Below are 14,336 nucleotides of genomic sequence, written 5' to 3'. Positions count from 1 at the left end.
CAATTTTGTTTTTGTGCAATTTAGACCTGTTCCCACTAACATTAGCTTATAGTTTTAAGAAGTACTATAAGACTTTTTATTAACTTTTACCTTAAAGACTTTCTATACACATCAATACTTTTTTACTGTCACTGTTACCCCTAACCCTGACCAATGGTCCTTAACCTTCTTATTATATTTAAATTTGTTATTACTTTTTTTTTTTACTCACCTGCAAAAATGACACTCTGTGCAAATGTGACCCCTACTTAAAAAGTGACCCTTGGTGTAAAAAAGTCTTCAAGGAACAGTGTATTTGTGCATATTTGACCCGTCCCCATGCTACTAAGCTATTTGTTAAAGGTAAGAGTTACAACTTCAAAATAAAACTAAAATATCATGTTAACTTTTTTCATAACAGAGTTTTTCTCAAGAACAACTTATAATCAGTCTCAAGTTGTGTAAAAATTGGTAGAGACAAAGAAAAGCCTAATTATATCATAGGATTGAAGAGCATTTGAAAAAAGCCTCAAATGTTATTGTACTTTATTTTAAATTATGTAAATATGTTAAGTTTACAAAAATAAAGAAACTTTAAGATTTAAGAATTTAAGGTAATTTACTACACCAATTATGAAGTCACCACTGGTATGAGGTGAGTTATTTTGTACAATGTTGTACGATTATATTTTAAATCAAATCCAAACAGTATAATAAAGACTAGATTTAATGATACTATACTATACTCACCCTCTATTACAGTAATATGCAGGGTATACTCACAATTCTCACCCAAATTAATTCCCACCCTTTCAAATCCCATCCAAAAATTTTATTTTTTTTACTATAACAGTTGTCTCTTACCCTTGCTTGGAAATTTTATCTATATACCTTTTCCTTTTACTCTGAATTGATTGGGTGAGAATTGTGTGCAGGTTGGAATTATGTTCCCAACTAGTAAATGTTTCTTTTTAATCCAGCATAAACTTAAAACTTAAACAAAATTGTTTAGTTGAATAATTTTCAAGTATTAGTATTCAAATAACAAAGTCAGTGTTGTCTGCTATTCAATCTTCATCTATTATATTTTAGACTAACTTGAATAAATACATTGTAAAAATATTTCTTCAAATATTTATATTTATGAAAAACTTTAGTTTTAACTTAATAAAGAATGAGAAAAATGTTATTAGTTTAAAATTAATTTAGCAACAGGTAACACACACCTGTTTTTAAACCTACTTATGTACTAGTATAAAATGTAGATAAGAAAAACGTTAGCCTGTTGTTTGAAGAATTGAATTTTATCTTATTTTAGTTATAATTTTGTTCAAGAAGTTTGGATTTAATTGTTGCAAATAGAAAATATGACAGTGTTAAAAAGTTTATAATTGTTTTTTTAATCAGACTGTTTTTTTTTGATTATGTTATTTTTGTCTTATGAATATTACTATGGTTTTTAATAAATCAACACTCTATAAATTGAATTATGTTTTCTTTCTGTACTGAAGCTTATTTATCAGCTAAACCTTGTAATTAAATATTACATTTTTACCGATTAAGTTAGTTGTGTGATTCACTCAAACTACATGAACTACTATAAATACAAAAAACATTTTTTTCTCACATTTATATCTAGTCTAAAAATATTTCCTCTATATACTAAATAAATGTGTAAAAACAGTTAGGCAGTAGTGTAAAGTTTTCAAGTAAGCACAATTTTTAATTCAGTATAACAAAAACTTTAATATTGTAAAGGTAAAAAGTCTTTTCAAACTTCTAAACAGTTAGCTTTTTTTGAACATTGTAAATATAGTCCCATATCGACAGTTTCCAGTAAGTAATTTTATAGTAATTCAAAAACAAGATTTAATAACCTTTTTGTTCTTTACTTTACACTTTGTCTAATAATCAGGCAACACTAGCTCTTTTGTTTTTTGCTAAAAACGTTGTTACCATATTAATTTTAAAGGTTAATTTGTACAACGAAATGTTACATGTAATGTATTTTAAAGTGTAAGCTAATGAAATTTGATAACATATTTAATCTTTAAAAGTTTCTAAAAACAATTTCTAAACATACTAAGTTTTAAATAATGCTTTCTTATAAGAATGATTTTTTTTTTAACAAAAATTATTTAATATAAATTTAATGTTAAATTTATTTACCAGTTGCAACTTATTATTAACAGACCACTCATTTTGTTTTATATTTTATTTGACAAAGATTTTCAAAACTATACTAGTTTAATTCTCAAATGGTAAATGTTAAGTGAAGTTTGAAAAAATTTTTAGTTAGTAAACATCTTAAAATATAACTTTAAATTATGATGTATGAATAAATTCAAGTAAATACAAAATTTAGAGATTTAGCAAGTAAAACTAAAGTAAAGGTATGTTTATTAATAGATACTACCTTTAGTTGCCAATCTTGTTGTTTGTAGACTTCTAAATCTGGTAGACTAGACTTTAAAAATTCTGGTATGAGCTTCATTTCAAAACATTTGTCAAAATATTTTGCATCTAGTTTTAATTTGGTTACTTTTTGGTAAAGTCTTTCGAAACTTCTTAACTCTTTTAATTGTATGCCTTTGCATGCTGCAATTGTTTTCATAAGTACTATTATAGGAAGGTTTTTGAACGTATTTATATACCATTTGCAACTTATTATTAACCTAGACCTAGTAAGTAATCTGTTAATAATAAGTTTTAAATGGTACATAAATAAGTTCAAGAACCTTCCTATATTAGTACTAATGTTAAATTGTTTTTTACTTCTTTGGTCTTGCAATGATGTTGGTTGAAAATTTTTTTTATTCAGTTTTTGAATTTTTTAAATAAGTTTTATTTCAAAAACCAAAAAGTTTTGTAAAAAAATATGTTGATTTTTTTATTGCTTACAGATTTAAAATAGTTTATAAATGATCTAGTATTAGGTTTCCATTTAAAGTTTTAACATGTCTCAAAAAGATTTAAAAGAGAACAAAAAGGTTTTGCTTCTGCCAATGTCGCAGACTCAACTTTGCTTTGATAAGAATGATTTTGTAAAGGTTTGTTATATCTTAAAGTTTTTTTGTAAAAATTGAAGTTGTTTTACCCTAAATTAACTGTAATTGATGTCTTCAAAAATGTCTAATGTAAAGGACTATAAAAACTTAAATTAATCTTTTTTAGACAGTTAGATAATTTGTAAATGAAGCACAATATAAAACTACCCTATTGTTATTTATTTTACTCAACTAATGACATCAGTTTGTTTATGCTTCATTGCTTTGAGTTAATACTTGAAAACTATTTTTTTAAACTACTTTTTATCAATAAAAAACTGACTAACTATTTTTAAATTTTAGTCACACTGCAGATGGTTTAATATAAGTGTTAAAAACATTAAAAAAGAAAAAAAGTATATTTTAACTTATCTAATAGAATAATGAACTGAAGTTAACGACAAAAGTATTTTTTAATTTACAACGTTTAAACTTTTGTATTTAAATTCAACTATATATATATATATATTTATATTTACAGAAAGACTTTTGTGTCGACCAATTTGTCTCAAAGTGCCGCCAGAAAGTTTCATTGGAGACGTTGAGGGAGAACTTGGAAGTTTACTTCAAATTGCTGAAGAATGCCATGATTGAACTGATCAACAAAGATTATGCTGATTTTGTCAACCTGTCCTCTAATTTAGTTAGATTTTTTTAGTTTTTTTGTACATTTTATGAAAATCTTTGTAAATAGAACTGTTTGCAAACAGTAATGAGTTTACTTTAAAAAACTGCTTCATATCTATAACAGTTTTACTTTTGTTATTTTTATGAATAAAGTTTTTATTTTATTTTGAATTCAAAAATACATGTATAATGGAGTTTTAAACTAAAGTTATGTATTTAAAAAAACTGGAATTCAATAAATAACTGAAAAAATGGTTGTTGTTTAGAAAATAAAAGATTTATTTTAAAAACAATGTCAATTAGTATGTTGTTAGTTAGAAATAACATTACTTTGTGTAAAATAGGATAACTTTATTATAAAAAGAATTATGAACACTATTTTTGTTCTAATCATTTATCTATTATTGTCCATAAAGTTTACATGACACATTTTGTCTTGATTAAAAAGTAAAAGTTATCAACAACAACAACACTAACTTATGTGTATTACTTTTTTGAAAGTGACTTTTTGTAACAAAGTTCATAGCTATAATTGTTTAAATCATAACTAACCCTTTAAAAATTAAAAGGTTTAATCTATTATTATTTTCCACTTTGTTATATTTATCATAAGTTATTTTTCACGTTAAGTTTTTTTTATGTTTGAATCACTTTAAAGCTCATCTTTTAACATAAAAGGAAGTAGCATATTTATTGAGTTTTAAGTGTAAATTTTTGTGCTGAGAGTCGACATATTTTAACTAAAAGTTTAATCTTTTATTTTTGTTTAATAACTAAGTATTCTTTCTTAGTATCTATGTTGTTTAACTAATTAAATTTTTAATCTGTAAAATATTTATGAAAAATCTACGACTTTAGGTTGGAATGGATAAATCAATAGAAAGCGTCAGAGAGCCATTGAACAAAGTGAACACAGTTGTTACGGCAAGTTTTAGTTTATCAATATAGTTATATTTATTTGAAATGTATCAACTACCAATATTATAGTTCTACTAACAAAACTGTTTTTTTAAGAACTTTTTGTTGTTTATTTATTAAAACTAAGATCTAAACTAGGCAATTTTTTTGTTACACTTTAAGATAACTCAATTGTTCATAAAAGTTTAATATTTATATGTCTAAGTTTTAATGCATTAATATGCTGCTTATAGATTTTTTATGTGTTTGCTTGATATGAGTAACAGTGTTACTAAAAAACTTGGAAACCTGGAGTTTGTCAATTTAGGCTTAAAAACCTAGGTTTTTAAACATATTTTACATGTTAACTAGAAAAATTTTGGTTTTACACAAAAAAATCTATCATATAGATAAAATATATTTGTTATCATCAAAAATTTTTTTAGTAAAAAACACATTTGAAGTAGCTTTACAGTATGTTTTCAATGTTTTTATACTAATTAACACAGTTTTCTACTTTAAACTAAAAATAGACCCAAAATGTATACTTTTAAAAACCTGGAGAAAGTTTGCCAAAAAAATTTGGAAACCCTGGAGTAAACAGTTATACAAAATAACTACTCACGTGTTAAAATATAGAAAAGGAACTACTTTCAATAATCTAAATGTAACAAAAATGATGTCTTGCAGCATGGGAAAAATAATTATTGGTTACAACTACACAGTGTGGTCGGTTGTTAAACTCAAATTGATTTCAACAGGCCTCGCAAGAGATGATGGACGGGAAATGCAGTGAGCTGGAGGGAGCTCTGGTGAGGCAGTCCGAGTTGAAGCAGAAGAAGAAGTTGCTGAGACACATGAAGGGACTGATTGACTGCGTGGACAAGATCGAACACATACAAAACTCCGAAGATGACAAGTCGGATCAGGTAACTTGTACGGATTCAACGTTCACACAGATTAGAATGCATAGTTTTAGTGTTAGCTCTATATAGTCTGAAGTTAGAAATGAAAACACGTCGGAAGTGTCAATTTTTTTTTTGTGTTTTAAACTGTATACTTTAATAGAATAATTATTTACTTTTATTGCCTTTTTATTTTTAACAAAATTATAAACTAAAAGTAAAACTTAAAGATATTGTTTTTAAATGATTTGCTAACAAAGTCTGTATTAAATTTTGTGGACCAATCATACAATAAAAATGATCATACTTTGATTTGTATGATATATAAACAAGTACCTTTATTAAGTAACTTATCTGATTTCAGATGTCAGAGAGAATAGCAGGCGAGTTCAACCAACTGCAGCATCACGCGGTGTTTTGTAAAAGTCTTCCAATCCTACAACAACTCAGACCTGTAAGTGTATACAAAGTTAACTGTTAACTACACTAGTTTTATAAAATACTTGAGGTTCTTTTCTTTTTTAGTAAAGTTATGTTATTAGTAAAAAATGACAGTTTGTTACTAATAAAATACTTAATTTAAAAACGTAATTTTAGTTTGTCTTGCACTGCGTGTGTGACAACTCAGAAAAAATCTCATTTACAACATATTTAACCTACATATATAATTTTTGTTTTTTTATCAAATGCTTAACAGAGAATATCAGAGATCACGGGCAAGTTGGAGAAGCAGCTGATTGGCGAGCTGCTGGAGGGAATAGCCAATGAGGACGCGAAGAAGATTCACAAGTGCCTCAACTCATACTCGCTCATTGGTAAGACCAAGCACGCTGAAAATATAGTGAAGGAGTACATTGTCAGGCCCAACATTAAACAGGTTTGCCATGGACGATTGTTTTAGGTAAAACATTTATTATCACTTTGCTAGTTTTTAACATTTTTAATATACTAAATGTATATTGTGACTAACTTTTTTTCAACAACTTTCACATATTAGTTTTTTTTTGTATTTAAAGTTTTGTTTCTTTATACATTTTTTAATAAACCTGAAATTTGGTAAATTATATATATGTAATTTTTTTTTTAAGTTAAGTTTTTGTAGAATTTTTTTGGCAAACATAATTTTAATAGCTTTTTTTTGTTTTTATTTTTGACCTTATATATCTTTAGTGTTGTGAAGTTTCTAAAACTAGTTTCGTAGAACATACTTTCATAAATACTTGAATTAAAATGCTTTCTATCTTACGAATTTTTTTCTTATAGTTTAAACTGGTTTTTTACTTAGTTGAATTTTAACTTAGGTGCGGTAAATATATGCAATTTTTTTTTTCAACTAACTTTTTATTTTGATGATAAATACTGACTTCTAGTATCTCTTTTAATATGATTGTTTGTGTAATAAAAAAAAAATTAAATCTACTGTTAGTAATGATGTTCCACTACCAGATAATAGATGATCACGAATGCAACGACAAGCTATCTCCAGCTAACCTGAAAACGTTGTTCTCGAAAATACTCGACTTTCTTGCGCACAATCTGCGATTCTTGTGCGACATCACCTGTGGCAGGAAAACAAAGTAATTTAATATCAACATTATATATTTTAGTTATGTGAAAGTTTAGTGTTTTATGTTATAGTTTTTTTTTCATTCTGTACAAATTTGTAGGTTTTCTTTACCATATAAAACTTTTACATTCTTCAAATGTTTTTCTTTAAGCTAAAACTCCAATATTTATTATTTTTTTTGTTAATTTTATAAAAAATAAATTAATAAAGTAATAATTTAAAGTTAATTTTTTTTGAAACATTTGCCTACAATTCAACTGTAAAGCATTATTTTATATGGAGATGAATGTTATCAGTGTTAAGTGAAACAATCACACCCTCTCTATTTCCATACAAACAGGTGTGGAGAGCAGTTCAGAGGAATACTGGGATACGACTTCACGGTTAACTCTGCGTGGCCGGCCATATTCGAGTGCGTTGAAAACCAGCTTGACGAACTGTTCGCAATCACCACCTCCGACACCCAGCTTTACTTGCAAGTTTGTTTGTTAACTTTCATCACAAAAAACATTATTGATTTTAGTTGGAGTGCGTATCAATTAAGGTAGTTTCGTAGCTTTAGAAAAATTCTTCTTGAATAAGACTAGTTAGATTTTTTATGTAAAACTCAGGCAGTTTTGGAACTTTTTCCCAAATCTGAGACTGATTACAACAAATTTGATTTTTTTTTTCTCAACTCTAAGTTTTGTTTATGATTAGTTTTAGTATTCTAGCTTAGTTAAGAGTGTTTTTTAGTTGTTTATTCTAATAATTTTTTGTCATAAAGTCTGGCTAGTTTAGTGTAGTTTATAATATTTTTGTTTCATTACTGAATGTTAACTCTGATTGCGTTGTTAATTATTTTGTATTTTAGTCTTTTTTATAGTTTAAAATAAAAATTTTGTTTAAAAAATTGTCTGCATATACTTGCACATGTTATATATTATTTTACTTTTTTATATATAACAACTAAACTAAAGATTGTCTAATAACTAAACTAAATATAACAACTATTTTAGTTCTTTCATTGTCTTCACCAATTACAAAACATACTTTTATGTATGATAAGTTTTGTTTTTACCTATATGTCCATGAGGTTTTTTACTAGTTCTATTAACTTAATTCTGATATGTCTTTGTTTCTTTAATAGCAAGGTCGCCACAAGGTCAGGAAAAGTCAGAAAAAAACTAAAAAAATGACAAAAGTAAGTAAAAAACGGGGGTTTTTGAAAAAAAGTCTGGAAATTTGACAAGTTATAAAAGGTCAAATTTTGTCAGTTTAAATTTACAAAATTCCTTATTTTTTAAAAGTATTCAGATGGTAAAAAGTTAATTAAAAATCCTTTAAAGTCAGATTAAAATAGCAAATTTTTTTTAGAAGTTTACAAGATTATTTTATTTCCAATGCCTTCATCTGGTATAATTAATAAAATATTTATTATAAAACTGCAAAATGTTTCTATTAACATATTGAACAACTACCCAAATTAAACAAGCAGTTTTTGTAAGCTTTTTAATAATGATGATCTAAAGTAGGGGTGGGCAACTTAAATAGTTGACGGGCCGGATCCAGAAAAATATAGTCCTCAGCGGGCCGGATCATTTCAAGTTAGTGATCTTTTGGGTTCAGCTGAATCCTTTTTTAGATCCGGAACTCAGGCAATTTTAGAATTTTCCTAAATCTGAGACTGATTACAACAAATTTGATTTTTTTTCTCAACTCAAAGTTTTGTTTATGATTAGTTTTAGTATTCTAGCTTAGTTAAGAGTATTTTTTTAGTTGTTTATTCTGATAAAAATTTTATTTTCATAAAGTCAGGCTAGTTTAGTGTAATTTATAATCTTTTTGTTTCATCAGTGAAAGTTAACCCTGTTTGTGGTGTTAATTATGTTGTACTTTAGTCTTTTTGATAGTTTAAAGCATATATTTAAATTATCTGCATATATTTACACATGTTACATATTCTTTTACTTTTGAAAATATAACAACTAAAGTAGAGCTTATCAAAAAAAAAACTAATAACTGTTTTAATATTTTCATTGTCTTCACCAACTATAAAACTTACTTTTATGTATGATAAGTTTCGTTTTGACCTTAATATATACATTATGTCCGTGAGGTTTTTTACTAGTTTTATGACTATTACCCTTCCGCTTATATATCTTCGTTTCTTTAATAGTCTCTTGTCGTATAAATAGTTTAATACCAGTAAAGCATATCGTTTTTATGTAAAAATAAATACCAGAAGCATTATTTTATAGTCTCGATGAGTGCTAAACTGATAAGTTTTTACAATTTTGTACAATCTTCTCTAGTACAATTTGGTTTAAACAAGGTTTTAGTTTTGATTTACGCAATAGCAATTACTTCGCTCTGTAACACAGTGTTTTTAGCGTTTTAAAAGCCCAGTCGGGAAACTGAGCTGAAATCATAAAAACTAAACAAAATACATTTTCTGCTAAACAAACCAACATAGCATGTGAATAAGAGTATACTATCAAAATTCACCCGCGTTCAAAATCTACCAGATCAAAATCACCCGTTTTTTTTTCTTTCTTTATTTATTAATTTATTTAATTTATATTATTTTTTTTACTATCACTGTTACACTTAATCCTTACCCTCGATCGGTAAGCGGTTCTCGAATTCGACTGGGTAGATTTTGAACGTGTCCCGTGAATAAAAAAGTGCTTCTAAATGTTAACTTGAAAATTTATTGGAACAAACAACAGAGGTACCAGTGCTTCATGGAATTCTTGTGCAGTTTCGAGAGAATGTGCGGTTCTCAGGCCAGCATATCGCGGCTGAGAAGTTGCAATCAGTACGAAGAAGCGCTGTCCAAATGGAACCTTCCAATTTACTTTCAGTTGAGGTTATTTCTTATGTTTGATTTTGTTTTTTTGAAAACCTTATTTGATTTAAAAATTGTTTTAATGCTAATGGATAACTTTACTTTTGATAATTTACTTGTGTCTTAGTGTTCGTAAGTAGATCGCGTTAGTTAATAGTGGTTAATGTTCTAAGAAATCTTATGAAGATTGTGGAAGTTTTTTTTGTTTATAAAAAACTTAGAAAGTTACTTATGTCTAATGAGAAAACTTTAATTATAAAAGCCAATCATCAGATATCAAAGTACATTTTATTACATAGATTTTGATAAACTTTCTATAAAATCTAAGTCAGACAAATTTTACTTTGACTTTTTTTTAATTATGCAGTAGTTTTAAGAGCAACCATAAACATATATCTTATTCAAACAGGTTCGAAAAAATAGGTCGACTATTTATTTCTGGTTTGAAAGACCCCACAGCCCAGACTAAAGAAGAAAATTCTGCTTTCAGGTATTTTTTTATTGAAGTCATAAAGAACAAAAATGGTTTGTTAATTAAAGATACAACCAATGAGCTTAAGCTTTTTTAAAAGTGGTTTTCTTACCTTTTATTTTAAGTATTATTATTTTAAAACATTTTGCGTGTTTTCTGAGCATGCCAATTGAGTTTAGATGCTTGCTAAAAACATCTCGCGAAAGTAACTGAGTATTATTTTGTAGACTGCAAATGACGAGCACATTGTGGAAGTGCATACAAAATTGCTGGAATGAAGACAACTTCCTGTTGCCGCTCCTAGACAGATTCTGGAAACTGAACCTGCAGCTCATATCCCGGTACAACACCTGGGTTAAAAGTGTACGTATTGTTGGAACTTTAAATTTGGTAGTTTTGATGGTAAAAAACTCAATTTAAAATGTTAAAAAAGCATTTTGAATGTTTTCTTTAAACTAAACCTGTAAATTGCACTTTGCATAAGTGTACAACTTAAATTCCTTTTAAAAAAATTAAAGATTACAGAACTTATCCAAAACTTATTTAAAACAAATTACGTCACAAACCCGCAGGTTACCGACTCTACAAACAACCAAGCATTGAAAATAGACGACATAGCGGCGTTGATTCACGACTTCACGGTTTTGAGTGAGAAGATGAACAAGATGTTCGAAGACGTCATCACTGCAAATATCAGCAGGCAGAAGTTTAAAGACATTGATCTGCTAAAAAGTTAGCTGTTGTTTGTGTGTATTTTTTTACAACTTATATGTATACGTATATTATTTATAGTATACATAGCGGATAATGTTTTTCTTGCAAAACGACAAAGATGTACAATGTACATACAATATTAGTTTATTTCTAGTCAGCTTACATAAAAAGACCACAAGTTCCTAATATACTTAGGTAAAACATATTGTACAAAATTTTGTTTTAAACAGTCTTAAGGAAAAAATAGTTTTCAATGCAAAACACACACCAGCTTCTTTATAAATTAGTAGATACAGGTAGTTTTCTTTAAATGCTGTTAAAATTGACATCTAAATATGTTTACTGATCTGTTTTAGTAACAATGGGGATGATAGCATCTTTGTCAAGTTTATTAGTTCGATTAATCATTAAGATTTTAAAAACAGAGTCTACATTGTATATAAAAAAATATTTTGTTAAACTAGTTTTAAATGATTTAACAACAAAAAATATTTTTTAAAGTAGCTATCTATATCTTATTTGTTTGGTAACTACAAAGTATTTTTTAGGATTAAAACTACAAACGTATATTAACTAAGTTACTTTGAAAAGATTGCATGCACTTTGCTTATTGTAACCCTTTTTTTGCGTAACAGAGAGTTTTCTTAAATATTTTACAACTTTGTTGTGGTTTTATTATTTACTATCTTTATATAAGTGATTCTAATTCTCACATTTTTGTTCAGACGTTTTTTTTTTTAATATTTTGCACATAAATTATTATAATTGTCATGTGGTCTTAAATTCTACGTTTAAAGTTTACAAAAAGAAAGTAATTAAGTCTATAATAAAAATTTTCACATTATAGTTTTCTTTTAATTTTTTTATAAGCTTTATTAAATGAGTTGCAAATTGTTTAGATGCTTTGGAATCTCAGCTGGGCAGTCTTCATTCAATAAAGACAGATTTAACTGAAAGAATAGTGAATAACCTAGTTGAAAGTTCTGTAGCTTACTTGAAACAAGCCAAAGATGTTCCTAGACTCTACAGAAATACAAACAGGCTAGTATAAGTACATTCATAGGTTTTAAATCAAATGTAGTAAAAATTTTGTACAGTTTTAGTAATAAAGTTAAACAAGCTTTGCTTAGCCGGTTTAGTTGTTTATCTTTTTTCTGGTTATAAAATAGTACAATTTGCTCGCTATTATAAAAATTCATTTAAATTAAACTTTTAAAATAAAATGTATATATCTTTATACAAAAATTCTTATGTATTGATACTATTACAAGTTAGCTTTAACTTTTAAGTTTTATTTATAGTGAATATTTGATAGTAGTTAATTAATAATAATAAATTCTTGAATTAAAATAATTAAAAAAATACCTTAATTGTACGTATTTTTTGCATTATAAATTGTTAGCAAACTTTATATCTCAAAAATATACAAGCTGTGCATAAGAAGTTTCAAAAAATTTTAATAATTTATTTTTATTTTTTAATTAACAGAGCCACACCCACAGAAGCTTCGAGTTATGTGAGCCAGATAGTGAAAGACCCACTGAATTTTCACTTCACTCAAGCTCAGTACATGGACAATCAACTGTTAGGTACATGGATGTCTGGATACGTGCAAAGTATCAGTGATAAGTCAGTTTGTTTTTTTCTTAAAAACTATTTCAAGTTGAGGTTCATGTGGAATCTTTATATTTAAGCAACAAAGTTTCATTACTTAAACTTAGTCAAAACTATCTTACAATTTTATTAAATGTAATTATGTATTTTTCATGTAAATTTTATTTATTTTTTATTAATCCAAAATTATTATTTCCACATTTGACATTATCTTTTTATTCTTTTTCTCAGGTACTTCACGGTGGTATCTGAAACTTTGACGCAAATCAGGAAGATGGAGGAGTCTCTGATGAGGCTGAAAAGGGTGAGAAAGGGCGGGAAAAACCAGCAAAATTCCCCTAATGAGGGAAAAGAAACAGATGACGACAAAATTAGGAGGCAACTTTTCATTGATGTGGAAAAGTTTGGAGAAAATGTAAGATTTGTTGCAAATTAGTAATATTTCTTACTACTGTATATCTTACAATATTACTGGTAATAAATTTTAAATACAAACTTGAAAGTTTTACAACTTAAATATCAGGTTATATCAGTCAATTTTGATATAAAAAAATTTAAGATAACTTTGATACTACTTTATTTGTTTTAGGAAACTAGCTTGTTCTAATAAACATAATGTTTTTTACAGTCACTAGTATATTTCTCTCCATAGACAAGTCCAATTTAATACGTTTCTTTAGGATTATTTAGTTTTAAGTTGTTTTAAGTTTGTCTTCTAAATAACTAATAAAGATTTTAAACGTTTTACAGATGAAAACTTGTGGAGTTGATTTAGAAAATACTGAAAAATATCAAGAACTATTTAAACTTGTGCAAAACGCTCAAAAAAAGTAGTTATTATATATTTTTTCTTAACTTATTTTTTCTTAAGTGCACATTTCTTAAATGTACGTTCCAATCTGATTTTTTTTTTTGATTTTCAGTATTAAATTGATATTTATAAAAATTAAACATGTTATTTTCATTTATCTAGTGAAAAATTTTATGATTTTATTTATTTTTCTAAAATTTAAACTGTAAATATTTTTAATGTAGTATTTTTTTTTAATTTTAGTCCTGCTTTCTATGCCTTTTATAGTTTAGTGTTACTTTTTAGTATTTCAATTTTATTATTTATTTAAGATAGTACATAAGTAATAATAATACTTAAAAAACTTAACTTGTTTATTTTTTGATACCTTAAATTTAAAGCAGTATACTTTTTGAATCCAATATATTTGTTTACCCTGATATTAATCTTTTAATAATCTGCTAACTTTTGAGGTTAACCTTCCATCTTAGTTTGGTGTTTTACAACCAACAAAAACTTTTTTTTTCTTATTTTGTTTTAATTAGTTCATAATACTTTTTAAAAGTTTGACACAATATAAAAACCTAACGTAGGCATTAAACCTTGCTAACCTAAAAGAAATATACAAAGTGAAAATAAACATTATTAAGAAATTTTAAAGTATTTATATTATTTTTATATCTAACGTTAAAGACAAAAAGTATAAATAAAAGCACACAGTTTTTTTTTAAAGATTTTCTAAAAGATATCAGAGACTTAAAAACTAATTATGTTTCATCAATTCCTTAATATAATATCAAATGTATTTTAAGTTATACACCTTTCTTAAGAGCATAATTAAGTAGGTTTTTACTTGCATAAAAGTTGACTGTAAAACCAACCACCCAATGTAAT

The 14,336-nt window shown here is 26.5% G+C and overlaps 1 protein-coding gene across 1 annotated transcript; it reads left to right on the top strand.

The window, feature by feature from the left end:
- Positions 1–2,892: 2,892 nt before the first annotated feature.
- Positions 2,893–13,872, top strand: LOC145831508 (conserved oligomeric Golgi complex subunit 2-like). Its single transcript, XM_082938785.1, has 16 exons — positions 2,893–3,029; positions 3,508–3,669; positions 4,512–4,577; positions 5,312–5,479; positions 5,820–5,909; positions 6,153–6,332; positions 6,902–7,032; positions 7,363–7,501; positions 9,734–9,873; positions 10,262–10,342; positions 10,552–10,687; positions 10,897–11,056; positions 11,938–12,079; positions 12,527–12,667; positions 12,884–13,067; positions 13,403–13,872. The coding sequence occupies exons 1-16, from the start codon at positions 2,937–2,939 to the stop codon at positions 13,484–13,486; spliced, it is 2,097 nt and encodes a 698-aa protein (XP_082794911.1). The 5' UTR covers positions 2,893–2,936; the 3' UTR covers positions 13,487–13,872.
- Positions 13,873–14,336: the final 464 nt, after the last annotated feature.

This window comes from Thalia democratica, chromosome 3 (genome assembly GCF_965202585.1).
Source record: "Thalia democratica chromosome 3, ktThaDemo2.hap1.1, whole genome shotgun sequence".
NCBI classification, from domain to species: Eukaryota; Metazoa; Chordata; class Thaliacea; order Salpida; family Salpidae; genus Thalia; species Thalia democratica.
This window is presented reverse-complemented; position numbering and strand designations above follow the sequence as displayed.